Below are 17,500 nucleotides of genomic sequence, written 5' to 3' on the forward strand. Positions count from 1 at the left end.
TTCATCCAACTTTAGCCAATGCTATTAATTTTTTGACACACTTTTATGATTCTGGAAGCAGCTATTCAGCCATTAACACTGCCCGATCAGCATTATCTGCAGCAGTAGACATTGCGGATAGCCCTTACACAGTGGGCGAACACCCCATGATAAAGAAATTTGTCAAAGCAGCTTTCCAGTCCAGGCCACCACTTCCCAGATATCAGTCAATATGGGACGTATCCAAAGTTCTGGACCTCCTTAAAACTTGGAGCCCTGCAAAGACTCTGAACTTGAAATACACCTTATTCCAAAATGGGCGTCATTTTAGTATTCGTTTGTTTCCATGCAAATTAGCCCTTATGATCTCGCTTTCAAACGTAAAATTCAAACGAATACTTAACCTTGAACGAGGCCGTTAGGGCTGATTTGCATGGAAACAAAAGAATACTAAAATGGTGGCCATTTTGGAATAAGGTGTATTGTTGACTCTTAAGTATAGTTATGTTGTGTATGTTGGTTACTGGCCAAAGGTGTCAATCAGTTCATTTAATGGACATCCAACAGATGTCTAAAGGGAAGTTCTCATACAAGTTTCATGTTGACAAATTAGTAAAGCAGACTAGACCAGGGAAACCACAACCAGTGCTTATTTTGCTTTCATATCCTGTTGATAAACGCTTGTGTGTAATGACATACCTAAAGGAGTATTTGATAAGAACAGAACCAGTTCGTAGCGCTGAATACACCAGATTATTTCTTAGTTATAGTAAGCCACACCAGCCAGTTTCCCAAAGTACGATTTCAAGGTGGGTCAAAACGGTCAAGATGAAATCAGGTATAGACACTGCACACTTCAAGCCACACAGTACACGTGCAGCTGTTTTTAGGAAAGGTGTACCTCTAGAAACTGTAATGGCTGCTGCAGGATGTTCCGCAGAATGTACTTTTGCTACCTACTACAAGAAAGATGTAACCGAGGACAATAACTATGGACAATCCATTCTGAATTGCTCTGTTTAATTTCTACTTTTAGATGCCATTGGTAAGCTAAAATAAACCATTTGTTGTGTTGCAGAGCAGATTGTTGTTCATTACTGTGACTTGCTATGGCCCATGTGCTTTGAAGTCTCACGGGATCTCGAATCAGGAAATGAGGAGATTAAAAATTAAACAAGCCTTACTTGTAAGGTAAAGTTTGATTGGAATTCTATCTCCTCATTGATGCATAGAGAGATCACGCCCTAAATAGGGGGGTTCCCCACTCAGAGGGGTTTGTGAACAAACATGGGCCACTGTCTTTAAAGGATGATCTTCACCACGCATGCGCTTTCTCACGTGATCTCTCTATGCATCAATGAGGACATAAAATTTCAATCAAACTTCACCTTACAGGTAAGGCTTGTTTAATTTTTAAGTTATTGTTACTTGAATAAATTATATACTTCAACTTCCATTTATTAGGTTCTGCTTACCGCGTAGCTAGCGACGAGAACTTTGTTCGAGTGGCAGGGTATTCTCTTTCACCGTACTCGATGTTATGATGTCATAGTGCGTATTTCGATGCGCTTGCGCTGAAGCCCACTCTTCAAAGAGTCCATTGTTATGCATATAACCAAGGTATAAAAACCATGCAACACTGTGTAACCGGCCTCTTGTTTCTTTGTGCAAGCACGCTTGTGAGCCCACTTCTTTGGTTTCGTTTTTCGCGAGAACGAAACATTTACCTACTACAACGTTCCCGAACGAGGTTCGACCAGTTATATTACACCCTGGAACGCCTGCTAAAACTTGTTTTGCAGCGTCGTTGCACATACGTTTCAGCTAAAAGTTTCAATCTGTTACAGCGGCTTTTTTCGTGGCTCCTTTCCGCTTATAGCCCCCGCTTATGACCCCCCCCCCCCCCCCACAGTTATAAGCCCACCCAAAACCCATAACGAATTGTGTTAGCCAGAGTTTTAAAACCGGAATTTTACAAATTTTTCATTTTTGGCGGGCGGGCCTTAAAAGGTCGGGACTAATCTGTTTCGCTTTTGCATGCCGGAAGCGTGATGATCTGTCAGCAAACTAGGCAACAACAATAACTGCCAAACTTTCAGTCATTTTATTTTCGTGTGGGTCAGAGACCGAGAAGAGAATCAGCGCCAAAGGTCGAGGCAGAAACTGTTCTACAAACTAGTTATACTAGTCTGATTAGCAAATATTGGAAGTGACCTACTCTTAACTGTTTCTCTTGCAGAAAAACACGTGTTTGTGTCTTCTAGCTCTGGGAGTGAAAGTGAACCAGGACTTAACGAGAGAAAATGCATCCACTCTGATTCTGACTCCGAGGATAATGAGGCTCTGTGGCTAAGCCCGTTAAGGTCGCTAAGTTCACCAAAAAAATTCAAAAGTCTATCTCTGGCTTTCTCAGTAATGGTGAAAGTAAAGTGGTTGATCTTAAAAAGAAGGCCGTTTTTACGCACGCTTATTCTTCGAATTAAACAAAATTACAGGACGCAAAAATTAAACATGTTTAGCAAACATTTGTACTCTAGCGAAACAGCGACAGCGACAATTGTATTGCAGCGAAAAAACGACAGCGACATTTGTCTCTAGCTAAATCACAGGTAGCCCAAGCTCGATATATGTGTATTTGTACTGTACTATATTATGCAAGAGTAGAAATATAAGGATTGGTATGGTGAAAATGTTTTTTTCAAAATTCAAAAAAATATTTACAATTTAAAATAAAAAATAGCTTCCCTTTTTTCACTATTTTTTTTTCTTTTTTTAAATTTTATTTAATACCATACCATACTTACATCAATAACAATACTGATACTTACACCTACAATACAACACAATTAGTATTAGTTCGCTGCACTGCTTAAAATTCTTACCCAAAGAAAGAACAACAACAACAACAACACCAGAAGAGGCCAGCTTACTCCTGTCAATAATTTAAGTTCTAAATTTGAAAAGACTTAAATAAAATATGCGTGGTTTATGATTTATATGCGCCTTGTTTCTTTTACCTTCATTTTCATTTTCTTTATCAGGGCACTAGGGTCAGGCTGTCAAGAGATTAAAAAACAACAACAGAGGCTCCCACTTTTTTAAAGCAATTGTAGTTGTAGTTTTTTTCATTTCATGGATATGCTTGAAATACAGTAAGAAATCTTTTAATTTTGGACAACATTTTTGCTGTCTACATAGCCAAATATAATATTTAGCATTTAAGCAGCAGAAGTTAATTTGAAGCTTATGCTTAGAACTATCTGGCCTTAGACCCAGTGCTGTATCAGGCTCTAAGGGTGTCTCTTTAGCAATGACTTGGCAAGACTGTAGCCATACCTTAAATTTAGTTCAAAAAACTTGAATTTTTGGGCAAGCCCAAAATAAATGTGCCAGTTTCTCTGTTTCTCTTTTACAGAAAGTGCATTTCTCGCAATCAACGAGTCCAATTTTTTTCAAGAAGTTGTTTGTTGATATTCTTCTATGAAGGAATTTGAAATTGAAAGTTATAAGTTTAGTACTCTTTGTACATTGAAAAGCCATTTGATAAGCCTCTTTCCAGTTCAGTGAAATCTTGCTTTGTCGTAAAAATCCTTGGTCTGTTTTACAATTGACTTTATCCGATTAACATACTCAGTGTCATTTATTGTTGCCCTCTATTGTTAGAATGCAGCGAAATTTTGTAATGTAATCATGGAATGATCCGTTTTATATCCTGCAACACTGTCCGCACTGACAGTGTTGCAAAAAGTCGTCTGATTTACCAGGAAAAAGTCGAGCCTGCAGTGGACTTCAGGCTTCTTTTTTTTTTTTGTCGACACGTAAATCTGGAAATCTCAGGGTTTAAAACTCTCCATGCATTTATTAAATCAAGGTTTTCAAAGAAATCGGCTATCACTTCCCGCGTGTTTTTATGAGTTCTAGCAAGACCCGCACCTTTTTTGTCCTTGTCAACATTCAATACTAGGTTAAAGTCACCACCCACAATTACCTCTTCGCCTTTAATGTCGAGCAGATGACTAAAAACAGAGGTGAAGAAATTTGGATCATCTTCGTTTGGAGCGTATAAATTTGCTAAAGTTATATGTTTTTCATTTGTGGTCAGGTCACATATTATGAATCGTCCCTTGGGATCGATATAAGCTTTTGAGAGTTGAAAGCTGAAATTATTGTTAAAAAGTATGGCTACACCTGCTTTGTTACTAGAACAGCAACTGAATAATGCCTGATAACCCCATTCAGCTCTCCAATCGTGTATACTGTCTTCCGTACAATGGGCTTCTTGAATAAAATACATCGACATATTTCTGCGTTTGAGCCAGTTGAAAATTTCTCGTCTCTTAAGCCTGTCTCCTCGTCCCCGCGTGTTAATCGATCCTATTCGGAGATCCATTTTTCTCGCATATTTTGTTAAAGAAAATTGGGTCGAAGGCGCTCGAGTGCATTATTGAAATAAACCTTAAAGGTGTAAGCTGGAAAAACAAAACAAAAATACATAAATAAACATATCTACTCATAAACACACTTAAAACCAATAATATTAGAGGACTGCTGAAGGAATACGGTTGCATTTGTTACCTTGTTCGTGTTTTCCATTTCTAAGCCGCCCAATATTACTTTAATCTAGATGTTGCAAAGGCCGAATCTATCAGGCTTAATTTAAAATAAACAAAAGACAGTCAAAACTGTAGCCAAATTAAGCTTACAAATCAAGTTCTTTACCTACAGGCCAGAATTTTCCTCTGATGAACAGCTTATCGGGCTCTGCCTTGCTAAATGAAGCCAGGATGGTGTTTCGCCTGGCCTTCTTAAAAGTGTCCATTTGTGCTCTTTGCCGATCCACAATCTGAAAGGGCAGATCTTGATACATCTTATAATTGGTTTCTCGCAATCGGAGGCCTAAAGCAGTCTTGTGTTTCTATGTCTCTGGTACAGTTTTTGGGTCGATTAAGAGCGATTTACGTGGTTTTTGGTTCCTCCTCTTTTCCCTCTATATATTCTTTACCAAAGTTTGGGCACCGAGACCAAGCCGCCGAACGGATTCACCGAAGGGAAAGGGCCATAAAGTCGCTCCCAAGTCTTCGATCGCCTCGAAATTCCACGTAGATCACGGACGATACCTCCGCTGCCCACTCGTCTTCTTCATTTGAACTGCTTGTACACTGAGAAGGAATTAAGGGCAGCCAAACTCTGCAAACATTTGCTTCGAAAGCCATCGAATTCGGCTTTTATTCGTTGGCGTCTTTTTCCAACAAGACAACAAAACTTGCGTTAGTACGTTTTGGTAAATGAAACAAGTCTTTTTGGCTTATCGTGCTCCTTTGGTGAACGGCTTTTGGAGCTATAGGTAGCCACTCCTATCACTGGTGACTTTAGTGGTGGCTTTCCACTTTTTTATTTAATCTGTATAGCTATGGCTTTTAATACCCGTTGAACGAAGCGCTGATTGCCGGAGCGAGGGGCGTAAATGGTTCGCCGTGGGGCTTTCACTGTTATCAGCGCTTTATAGCACAGGAACCTATGACGTGTAAATGAGTTTTCCCTTATTTTCCACATTCCAGACCACAACGTCATTTTGGACAGCTCCCAAGCCGACAACGCTCTCATCTGGATTGGGAACGTTCGTGGCGATGGCGGGTATCACTGAGAAATACATGCAAACCTTTTGAAACCAGGGCTTTGTCGTCTCTTTGGGATAGTATCCACACCGAAGCTATCGAAAAGGAAACGCCCTTGAAAGGAAACCCTTTTAAAATCGGTGTCCATACCTACAAACTGTAGATGTGCACACAATTATTACATCTAATCACTTTCCTTTCCAGGGTGCTTAATGCCTCGTGTTTTAATAACGCTTTTCGTTTTGGAAGCTTTTTTGTAACATTTTTCAAAGAAATAAACATTAAACTACAGATCTCTACCTTCACAAACTTATTTTATATGTGCGTTTGGAAGACATATTTTTATGCATTTTGTAAAACTGAACATGTTTATGATTTCTAATCAAGTTATAAGATAAGCAAATGGAGAGTGAATTGTCTTATCCAACGTTAGATGGTTTCCTTACTTACTTGACCCATAAAGGCGCTGTTACACTCGGCAATTTTTCGAGCAACTTGTCTCTCAATTATGTTTCGACAAGAGAATTCACACTGCAAAGCTATTCGCTTGACGTCTGTTACACTGGGCACCGTTTCCTGCAATTTGTCTCGCTTTCGATGATCTCATGAGGTTAAAGGAACATTTCACTGGCTGATCACGCAATCCGTTGCGACACAAGTTGCAGGGCAGATTTCACAGCACGCATCGCTTGAAACCTTCGTTGCTAATTTGCGTAAACCAATGCGCAAAGTAGCAATGGATTTTACTTTCCCCGAAGGGTTTTGCAATTTGTCTCACCTTGTTTTTGGCAGTGGTAAAGTGTGCAACTTGCAACTTGTCTCGTTATTGCATGAAAAATCGCAAAATGCAACAGAGCCTTACATTAAATTAGGGTTTCAGTTTAAAACGTAAGTTAAACATTCGGTTGCGTTACATGACCCTGGTCTCCAAATACCATCAGTTTGACCCTTGGGACGGAAATGGTCTAAATTAAAGGCCATACTATAGGCTGCCTGTAGCCTTTTGCTCCCTTGAGGCTCAAACCAACAGTTTCAACCAACTGTACTATTTGGAAGGATTGAATCTACCCCAGCTGTTTCACATAACATCAAATGTTGTGGTACCAAATGAGACACCAATCATTTCTTAACAAGGTGCGCTCATTAATGTGACGTAAAAGTTTATCATAGCAAGGAAGACGCCTTCTAAAAAATGCGCTATATTTTGTCTTCAAAAGCTTGTATCTCAGAAACGAACTCCGTGACCCCCATTTTTTATTGCTCAAAAGTGGTTAGCAAGCTAAGATAAAAAGTGAAAGAAAAGATAAAACTCTTTGCAAGGTATAAAAAATTCTCTGCAGCGGATTCAGAGCCACCTTAAAATTTTCCAGTTGTGAAGGTGGCTATGAATATGCTCCAGAGATTTTTTTCTAGCTTTGTAGCCGATTTGTTAGTTCCCTATATAACTATTATTCCAAGAATTGAACTACTTTCGAATGCAAACACATTCTTTCACTTTGCTTAAAAACACCACTGATAACTCGAGGGAGTAAGCCCTACAAAGAACTTGGAAATTTATTAAGAAAAGAAAAACGTCTTCTTTATTCCTGACGATTTCATTCATTTGTTATGCAGAAGAACAGGAAAAAATTTCACCCGTCGTTTCCCTTCTATTTTGTGATCTTTGAATGTTGCAAATGACACAAATGTTGCATTTTCCTTATCACGGTAAAAGTCTGATGTTAAGGATCATCAGCAAAAGTGTTTTTTTTCTTTTCTTTCGTAACTATCTTACACTCATACAACAAAAACAGTTTCAAAGAACTAAATAAAACATCAGTTTTAGCAACTCAACTATAGCACTATGATTTTGATCGCTATTCGAGCAACACTGACCGTTGAAGTTATATGAGAAACGAAGTATAAAAATAACGGGTAAAACTAGCATTTTACTATAGATCTAAGCTTTCTGTCATAATTTCACTTGCAATAATCTCAGTCTGTTGGTTTAGTTAACGCAGTAAACTTCTACTAAACCTTTGGAGCTTGTTCTACTGGTAAAACCATGATTGTTAACCCGTTCTACTTTTGTTTTTACAAGTTCGGCAATCACTTAAGTGTCCGGCTCTGCTAGGTTGTCTTCTAGCATCTTTGACATCGATTCTGGAAAAAGAAAAAAAAAATAAAACAGCTCTAAATATAGCTGGTTCTTTTGAGCATACACAATGCGCCGATGCGAATGGCTACGTGCAGGACGATGCTGTCTTTGAACTCCTTACAAAAGATGACGTTTAGAGAGCTATGGGAGCTTCATAGAACGGAAACACCAAAAGAGACATCACGAGGTGATAAATGACCCATCTTCAGAAAAGGCTGAACGAAAACAGTTTTTCCACCAATGTGAAGTGTATCCTTTAAATATGCTACTGTGCATGCGTGACAAGCATGTGGAAATTACATTTATGACAAAAGCGTGTTAGAGGAAACTTTGAATTGTTTACACTACGAAGCTACAATAATAGACAAATCTGTTGGGAAGGCTAGCACTTTTGACGTCTTCATTCCTTCTCTCCCCTCCCCCCTCATTCAATGTTGTGCAAAGCTAAATGGCTTTAGTGGGAAATTGTTGAGTTACCCTCCAACATTGAATAGAGGGGAGGGGTCTATATAAGAAAAGGTGAAACTATTTCTTTTGCGCTTTAACAGAAGCGGGTTGAAGTACATACAGCTATGGTGCGGTTCATTTACATAACCTTCCCAACTACTTTTGTCTATTGTAGCATCTCGTTATCATGCCATCTTAGGCCTATTTGATTCCTATCGTCAATTTTCCAATTTGAAAGTATTCTTGTTTGTGAGTTAAACTCGAACTTCACTTACCATTTTTTTGGAAATTCCAGCGTGACATCATCGCCAACCAGCAAAAATGGCGCCCAGTGCTTTATAGAGCAATACTGCTTTGACTCTCGGAAAGATTTCATTGCTTGTTGAAGAGCTGCACCTGCGCTTTTTCCATCTACCAGGTGCTGGTAGAAGCTCCTCATGAAAAGCAACGTTACCTCGTCATCAATTGCCCAGAGTGACACCAAAACAGACCGAGCTCCAGCACAAAGGAAAGCCCTTGCAATTCCCACCACTCCCTCAGACTTCACTTCCCCCCGGCCACTGTGACAACAGCTCAGCACAACTAGCCTTGCTCGAAGAGAAATTTTCTGAACATCCGACATTTTCAAAATGAAGTCTTCCCCTTTGGGGATTTGCGATTTCCGTTCGGTATTTGGGGCTAAAGCAATTTCTCCCGTTTTTTGACATCCATGTGCTGCAATGTGAACTAAAGCAACTGATTTCATACTTTTCAGCACCTCAGCTTTCGTGGCACTTTTTCCAGTCAGCGGTGTTGTCTGCAGAAGTTGTCCAATCATCTCTACTTCTTGTTTTGCGCACGGAAGCTGTTCCCAAATGGGTTCCCCTTTCTTGTTAGTAACTTCCTTCAACCACGGATCACCTACAAGCAGTGCTCCAGTCTTACTGTGGAAGTCTTCAGGTGCACCAACGATCACATTAAAAGCAGTCAACGAGGGAACGGTGCGGATCCTGATAGATTCACTCAACGCAGAATATGGAGCCAAGCAAAATGGTCCATCGGGAACAACGATTAACTCATTTCCTTGGAGCAAGTCTGCAATTGGCCCGAGTAAGACATCATACAACGGTTGTAAAGAGTCAACGGAGGATGAAGATGGTAGAACTGCTTTCTCACTGATACATATTTTGCTCCAAGACAGGTCATTGCGTAGTGGATCCAAAGAACGATTCTCGCATCTGACACCATCCCCTACGCCGATCCCTTTCAAAATAGTTTTCATCAACAAATCAGCACTTCCATTTGCGATTTCGTTTTGTCGAAAGCTGATCTTGCTGTCTTTTCTTAGCACCCAAAACGTGATATTGTTCTCGTCAAGTGCCACAAAAACGGCTTGTGAAGGTAAACGCTCTAATGCAGCTATAAGAGTTTGATTCGGAGCAAGTGCAGAAAATGACTGAGAGTCAATGCCGTATTGATCTTGCAAAATATCGCTCAAAGCCTGTGCTCGACCTTTCTCAGCAGCATACAAAGCTTCTTCAATCTCTCCATTCTTCAAAAGTGTCCTCCACAGAGCAGTGTATGCCACGCGATAAGAATCACGAAAAGTTACTTTTAATTCATCATCTGACTTCAGATTATGCCTTGTTGCATCAAAATGTTTTATACTTGAACGATAACAACTGAGTGCATTACTCAAGGAACCCAACAATTCATGATCATGACCTTGCGAATACCACGCGATTCCCTCTCCTAGAAAGTTTCCAATTTCCTTGAAAATACTAAGACTGTGTTCATGGTACTCCATGGCTTCCTTAAAATAACCTAGATTGCAGTAGGCATTTCCCAGATTTACATACGCTGATCCCTCCCCATCCCTATCCCCTACTTCTTTAGCAATACTAAGATGCTTTTCGTAGTACTCAATGGCTTCTTTAAAATTACCTAGCTTGCGATAGGCATTTCCCAGATTTCCATAGGCTGATCCCTCCCCAACCCTATTACCTACTTCTTTAGCAATACTAAGATGCTTTTCGTAGTACTTAATCGCTTGTTTAAAATTACCTAAACTAAGATAGGCATTTCCCAGATTTCCATAAGTTGATCCCTCCCCATCCCTATCCCCTACTTCTTTAGCAATACTAAGATCTTTTTCGTAGTACTCAATGGCTTCTTTAAAATTACCTAGATTGCGATAGGCATTTCCCAGATTTCCATAGGCTGATCCCTCCCCAGCCCTATTACCTACTTCTTTAGCAATACTAAGATGCTTTTCGAAGTACTCAATGGCTTGTTTAAAATTACCAAGACTAAGATACGCATTTCCCAGATTTCCATAGGCTGATCCTTCTCCAGCCCTATCCCTTACTTCTTTAGCAATACTAAGATGTTTTTCGTAATACTCAATAGCTTGTTTAAAATTACCTAGACTAAGATACGCATTTCCCAGATTTCCATAGGCTGATCCTTCTCCAGCCCTATCCCTTACTTCTTTAGCAATACTAATATGTTTTTCGTAATACTCAATGCATTGTTTAAAATTACCTAGACTAAGATACGCATTTCCCAGATTTCCATAGGTTGATCCCTCCCCAGCCCTATTACCTACTTCTTTAGCAATACTAAGATCTTTTTCGTGTAACTCAATGGCTTCTTTAAAATTACCTAGACTAAGATAGGCATTTCCCAGATTTCCATAGGTTGATCCCTCCCCAGCCCTATTACCTACTTCTTTAGCAATACTAAGATCTTTTTCGAAATACTCAATGGCTTCTTTAGAATTACCTAGACTAAGATAGGCATTTCCCAGATTTCCATAGGCTGATCCCTCCCCATCCCTATTACCTACTTCTTTAGCAATACTAAGATGTTTTTCGTAGTACTCAATGGCTTGTTTAAAATTACCTAGATTGTGACAAGCATTTCCCAGATTTCCATAGGCTGATCCCTCCCCAGCCCTATTACCTACTTCTTTAGCAATACTAAGATGCTTTTCGTAGTACTCAATGGCTTGTTTAAAATTACCTAGACTGAGATAGGCATTTCCTAGATTTCCATAGGTTGATCCCTCCCCAGCCCTATTACCTACTTCTTTAGCAATACTAAGATGTTTTTCGTAGTACTCAATGGCTTGTTTAAAATTACCTAGATTGCGATAGGCATTTCCCAGATTTCCATAGGTTGATCCCTCCCCAGCCCTATCACCTACTTCTTTAGCAATACTAAGATCTTTTTCGTAGTACTCAATGGCTTGTTTAAAATTACCTAGACTAAGATAGGCATTTCCCAGATTTCCATAGGCTGATCCCTCCCCAGCCCTATTACCTACTTCTTTAGCAATACTAAGATGCTTTTCGTAGTACTCAATGGCTTGTTTAAAATTACTTAGACTCAGATAGGCATTTCCCAGATTTCCATAGGTTGATCCCTCCCCAGCCCTATCACCTACTTCTTTAGCAATACTAAGATCTTTTTCGTAGTACTCAATGGCTTGTTTAAAATTACCTAGACTAAGATAGGCATTTCCCAGATTTCCATAGGCTGATCCCTCCCCAGCCCTATTACCTACTTCTTTAGCAATACTAAGATGCTTTTCGTAGTACTCAATGGCTTGTTTAAAATTACCTAGACTGAGATAGGCATTTCCCAGATTTCCATAGGTTGATCCCTCCCCAGCCCTATTACCTACTTCTTTAGCAATACTAAGATCTTTTTCGTAGTAGTCAATGGCTTGTTTAAAATTACCTAGACTACGATAGGCAATTCCCAGATTTCCATAGGCTGATCCCTCCCCATCCCTATTACCTACTTCTTTAGCAATACCAAGATGTTTTTCGTAGTACTCAATGGCTTGTTTAAAATCACCTAGATTGCGATAGGCAATTCCCAGATTTCCATAAGCTGATCCCTCCCCTGCCCTATCACCTACTTCTTTAGCAATACTGAGATGTTTTTCGTAGTACTGAATGGCTTGTTTAAAATTACCTAGACTAAGATAGGCATTTCCCAGATTTCCATAGGTTGATCCCTCGCCGGCCCTATTACCTACTTCTTTAGCAATACAAAGATGTTTTTCGTAGTACTTAATGGCTTCTTTAAAATTACCTAGACTAAGATACGCATTTCCCAGATTTCCATAGGCTGATCCCTCCCCAGCCCTATTACCTACTTCTTTAGCAATACTAAGATGTTTTTCGTAGTACTCAATGGCTTGTTTAAAATTACCTAGACTAAGATACGCATTTCCCAGATTTCCATAGGCTGATCCCTCCCCAGCCCTATTACCTACTTCTTTAGCAATACTAAGATGTTTTTCGTAGTACTCAATGGCTTGTTTAAAATCACCTAGTTTGCGATAGGCAATTCCCAGATTTCCATAAGCTGATCCCTCCTCCGCCCTGCAGCCTATTTTTATGAAAATATGTAATGCTTGTGCATAGGTTTTTATGGCCTGTTGATAATCAGGTAGGTTGAGGTAAGCACCGCCGAGGTGAAAATGAGCCCTTCCTTCACGATATCTGTCTCCTACACTTATCGCAATGGCAAGCTCTAGCATTCGCTGCTCTACAGCCTCTAACTTCCTATCTACCATTATTCAATAATTAAATGACAATTAAAACTTTTTCCATGAGATGATCCAATGTCAAATCGATGTCAAATGAAGCTGGAAGGAAAGAAAGATAAAGACGCTTGATGTTTAGTCTGCTTTTTAGCTTCGAAACGAAAACGTTTTTCCCACCCTATTTCCTCCCAGGGTGATTAGTTAAGGGGTGGTATCAACGTGTTAACACGGGGGATTTGCCCTCACTTTTGCAGGATATCAATTACGATTCTACATGAAATAATTCACTTGTTTTGTTACAAAAAACGGCAAACATCGCTTCACCTTGGAATCGCGCTCTTTGAGTTTAAGTAACAGACCCAGAAGCATAAAGTAAGAAGAGGTTATGGATGACTGTAGCTTACCAATAACTCCAAACCTGCACCCCCCCCCCCCCCTCCCTTATTTTTTTCACAAGTCAAACACTGAGCAAAACAGTTGTGCTTTACTTGCTTAATCGTCAAACAAGTAAAATAAAATAACTCATATCGAGTTCGGCACTTGCAAAAATTAGCATTGCATTGCCAATGAAAACCGAGTGAGCCAGAATGCTAGCACAATAGTGAACTAACGCTTTGGAAAGAACAAGAGCTTTAAATATTCCTTCTGAAAAATTACTTCTTGAATCTTTTCGCATTCATGCCACTTTGTTTTGCATTTGACTTACCAATTGCTATATGACAAAACGCGTTTCATTTAATCGGAGGTCTAAACGTCACTTATTACTAAAAAGCCAGCACAATGACAACTTAAGCAAAAAATGTCCTATTCACTTTTTTGACCATAGTTGACTAGGTGTTCATAATAAGTTATGAATGCACGCCAAGGATCAGCGGTTCATTGAGCAAGTTAGAGAATTTATTTGTCAGCTATTTTGGAGCTTTAAAATTACAAACTGTGAAACATCATAAGTCCATCACATGTAGAAAGGAATTTCATTGCGTTTGGGAAAGAACATGATACTTTATGTTTGAAGCCTTTTTGAGGGGGACGTGGGGGGGGGGGGGGGACATTGAGGTCTATTAGAGACTGTAAACCCCCTTCCCCTTCTACAAACTGAACATCTGAACAAAATACTTCGTTGACGTATGCATGATATGGACTAAACTTATATTCATGTTATAGGTATTTGTGGATGCCTTGGTTGTGAATAACACATATCCTCTAGTTTGTCTTTTCGGCTTAAATGTAAGAGATCCAGATCCCCCAAAAATAAAATCGTCCCTAAGTGGATGGTAATACATCGCAACAGAGGACTTAAGGTAGTTGAAGAGACCAGAAAGAAAGATTTTGCTACCAAATGCATGAGTGGTATCGATAAGGAGGAACAGTGAACTGTCACGAGAAAAGAATAGCGACAATTAAATAGTTATGTATGGATGGAGTTTTCGAATAAGTTAAAAAAACAAGAAAGTGTGAGATAAAAAATCAAGTTTACCACGAAGCAGGACTTAAGCAAATATCGATCAACGCTTTACTTCTCCACTTATGAAAAACTATGACCAAAAAATCGATTCTCCTATTTTTTTGGATTTCAAAACTATGTTAACTAAACACTAAGCGAGCCAAGTTTTAAGCCTTGATTTCAAAAAGACACCTGTTTATTTTAACTAGAATTTTCCTTTTTAATGGTCCGCCATTACTAACTTTGAATTATTTGAGAGAGCTGGATCGAGGAGAAAATAACGAAAAGGACTCATGAGTTAAAGAATGCAAGTTAAAGAATGCAATGGATGTGTACGAGGCTTTAGTTATTTAATATGCAGCACGAGAGTTTCGGGCTTTCAGACTTTTAAACTAGTGTTTTGCATATAAAATGGCCTGCGTTTTAAGCTGGTGAGTAAATGACGTCACTTTCCTAGATCCAACCCTCTGAGGTCCCATCGGTTAGTTTTGAACATGAATATTGGCGGACAGTGAAATCAAAAATTTACACTCAAAGTAAACAGCCTTTGGATAAATATCCAAGCTCAAAATTTTGCCAGTGAGGTGTTAAGCAAACACACTGAAAATCTGAAGAAAAACAGAAATGATTTTTTGATTATAGTGGCACTTTAACTGCAGCGCGCCTAAAACTTTTGTTCAATTCAAACAAGCGTAACGGTTGTTTTGTAAAGCCTGCAGGCCTAGGATATTGTTTTTCGTCCTGAATTTTAATCAGCCTTTTTCGAACCGGTACAGTCAAGCACACAGCGCTTAGCCTAGTTTCAATACTCTTGAAGTATTAAAGTATTTATAATCATTAGGATGAACTTGAAAATTACTGACCTTTTTTCCTCAGTGAGTCACTCAGAAAGACACAGCATAGTAATTAGAGCGCGACCAAAGAACGAAATCTGCAGTCTGATTTAAAAAAGAAAAGGAAAAAAAAGCAAAAAAGAAACACGAATAACAAAATGGAAATACTCTTTTTTCTTGGAATTGTCCGTACCTCACAAATTACCTTCTTTGCCTCACTGTAGTAGAAACATACATTTCGTTTCCGTTCCTCTGTCACAGTGTGAAACTAATATAAAACATTTAGCATGAATTAAACTTTAAAAAAAGAAACTATAACAAGCTGTAATAGTCTCAAAGCAAAACGCACGCATTTTTTTTTTAAATCGAGTTCTAAGATATAGCGATCTAGTGACAAGAATTTTTTTTGATAAGCTTAGCAAACAGAAGAGCATTTCTTGAGCCAACCTAATCTCGATTAACAATCTGACCATAGAATTGATTTCTCCTATGGAGCACTTAACTTACCTTTTGCAAATAAATTAAAAGACTGCGTTTAAACAATACAGAGATTACAGCAGAACAAGAAAACAGCAGTTTGGGAGAGTCTTGTTTAGTTGGCGAAGGCACAGAAAGTGATTTGTTCAGTTGCAGTTTTGAATATATAGCGGAAATCATTCTATTATCAGCTCTGTGATATCACGTTGTTTTGACTCCAGCATTATCACAAATAAACGGAAAATGAAATTACGTCCAGTAAAGATAAAAGAAAAAAAGTCTCCGGCCTTAAGAGTACCCGACGATTTAGATAATTATGAACCTTACTGCCATTAAACATGCACATCTAACTAAACCAGCACGCTTATTTTTTCTGCTCTCAGAGCTTTACGGCAGGGGAAGCATCGAAAACCAAGCACTCGAAAACGAAGAACATAGCACAAAGCACACAAAAGGTCGAAATCGAAATAACCACCCTGAGTCGAAAACGAAGCGGAATCCCAACTCGAAAACGAAGCACCCAACTTTCCATTAGAAGATCGCTTTGGCCATAGGCAAAAACCAAATCTGTTATTGTTGATCAGAATAAAAATCAACTTTCTACTAAAGATCGTTTTTCTGCTGTTTCTTACCATATCCTCGAGTTTAGGAAGATGGGTAGGCAGCAGAAAATCACTATGGTCTTTAAATCCTTAAATGGTCTTACACCCGAGTATTGAAGCGATGTATTTATCAATCGATCTGACGCTACTAAATATTCACCGAGGGACTCCGTGAACAAACTTGCTGTTCCAATACCATTTTTTTGGAAGACAGTTTTAGCTATGGTGGTGCGGTGCAGTGCGGTGCTTTGATCTGGTGTCTGATTCATTAGATGTTTTACTTCCTGTGATCACGAAAATGGTAAATGCACCTTTGTCTATTGCACACGTCCCTTCCGAGTGGAAGGAAGCGATCGTAAACCCTTTGCTTAAAAAGGGCGGCAAGGACTCTGCTTACAAGAACTTGTGACCACTCAGCAATCTATTATTTGTATCCAAGATTACTGAGAGGGCAGTATTTGACCAGTTGTATACCCGCGTTACAGATAAGGAACTATTTCCTGTATTTGCAGTCGGCTTATAGGAAATCACACAGTACTGAGACGGCGCTGCTTAAAATAGTTAGCGACACCCTTCTTAACGACATCCTGATTGACATGAATCGCCAGCACGTGTCTTTGCTGGTATTGCTTGATTAAGCGCAGCATTTGATACGGTTGACCACGCCATACTCTTGCGGCGCCTAGAAACGTCGTTTGGTGTCACAGGAGATGTTCTCAAATGGTTCGCCTCCTACTTGTCTGGTCGCTCTCAGCGTGTTGCGGTCAATGGAGAACTGTCAGACAGATCTCACCTATCATTCGGTGTTCCTCAAGGGTCATGTAGGACCGCTGCTCTTTTCTGTCTATGCTAGTAAGCTGTTTGAAGTTATTAAAACCTATCAACCAAAAATCCATGCATATGCAGACGACACTCAGCTTTACCTGTCGTTCAAGCTAGACAGTTCTGAAAGCGAGATGGAGGCAAAATGTGATATGGAGCGGTGTATCAGGGCTGTGAGGGCGTGGATGGTCGAAGATAAGTTGAAGCTGAATGAAGACTGAGAAGACTGAGTTTATGATAATTGGAACTCGCCAGCAACTTAGTAAAGTCCGAACTGATAGTCTTTTAGTTGGTGACCATGATGCCTGTACCATCAGTTACTTAACCTAGCAATTTAGGTGTTTGGAAATACCTGTCGAACTTGAGTAACAATCGCACTCGAAATGTTGACAAAATGCTCGACAATGACAACATCGAGCTCGCTTTCCAATACTTAGTTCACGAGCTCGATTTCCAAGCATTGCCGAAGCATTACCGAAGAGAGTCTACAGAAAACATCGAAAAAAACTTATTTCAAGACTTCACTCTACAGTTATCATAGAAAAAGGATGAACTTTATTATATAACAAGAGTAGTCGAAATTTTTTGGGAAATCTGTCTTCAT

At 39.4% G+C, this 17,500-nt stretch overlaps 1 protein-coding gene across 2 annotated transcripts; it reads right to left on the reverse strand.

Annotated features, from left to right (window-relative positions):
- Positions 1-5,800: 5,800 nt before the first annotated feature.
- LOC138047294 (tetratricopeptide repeat protein 28-like) lies at positions 5,801-15,597 on the reverse strand. Of its 2 annotated transcripts, XM_068894085.1 has the most exons (5): positions 15,503-15,597; positions 15,201-15,263; positions 15,026-15,100; positions 8,454-12,820; positions 5,801-7,736 (listed from the first exon to the last, which is right to left on the reverse strand). In XM_068894085.1, coding segments are annotated over exons 4-5 (4,296 nt in total). In that variant the 5' UTR covers positions 12,749-12,820; positions 15,026-15,100; positions 15,201-15,263; positions 15,503-15,597; the 3' UTR covers positions 5,801-7,735. The 2 variants fall into 2 exon arrangements, with proteins under 2 accessions (XP_068750186.1, XP_068750187.1); XM_068894086.1 differs by lacking the exon at positions 15,201-15,263 and having other exon boundaries at positions 15,503-15,586.
- Between the last annotated feature and the right edge of the window lie 1,903 nt (positions 15,598-17,500).

The sequence above is a fragment of the Montipora capricornis genome, chromosome 4, assembly GCF_036669925.1.
Source record: "Montipora capricornis isolate CH-2021 chromosome 4, ASM3666992v2, whole genome shotgun sequence".
Classification (NCBI taxonomy): domain Eukaryota; kingdom Metazoa; phylum Cnidaria; class Anthozoa; order Scleractinia; family Acroporidae; genus Montipora; species Montipora capricornis.

Excerpts from the sequence above, each read along its gene's own strand:
- LOC138047294 (XM_068894085.1), bottom strand. The coding sequence starts at position 12,748 with ATGGTAGATAGGAAGTTAGAGGCTGTAGAGCAGCGAATGCTAGAGCTT.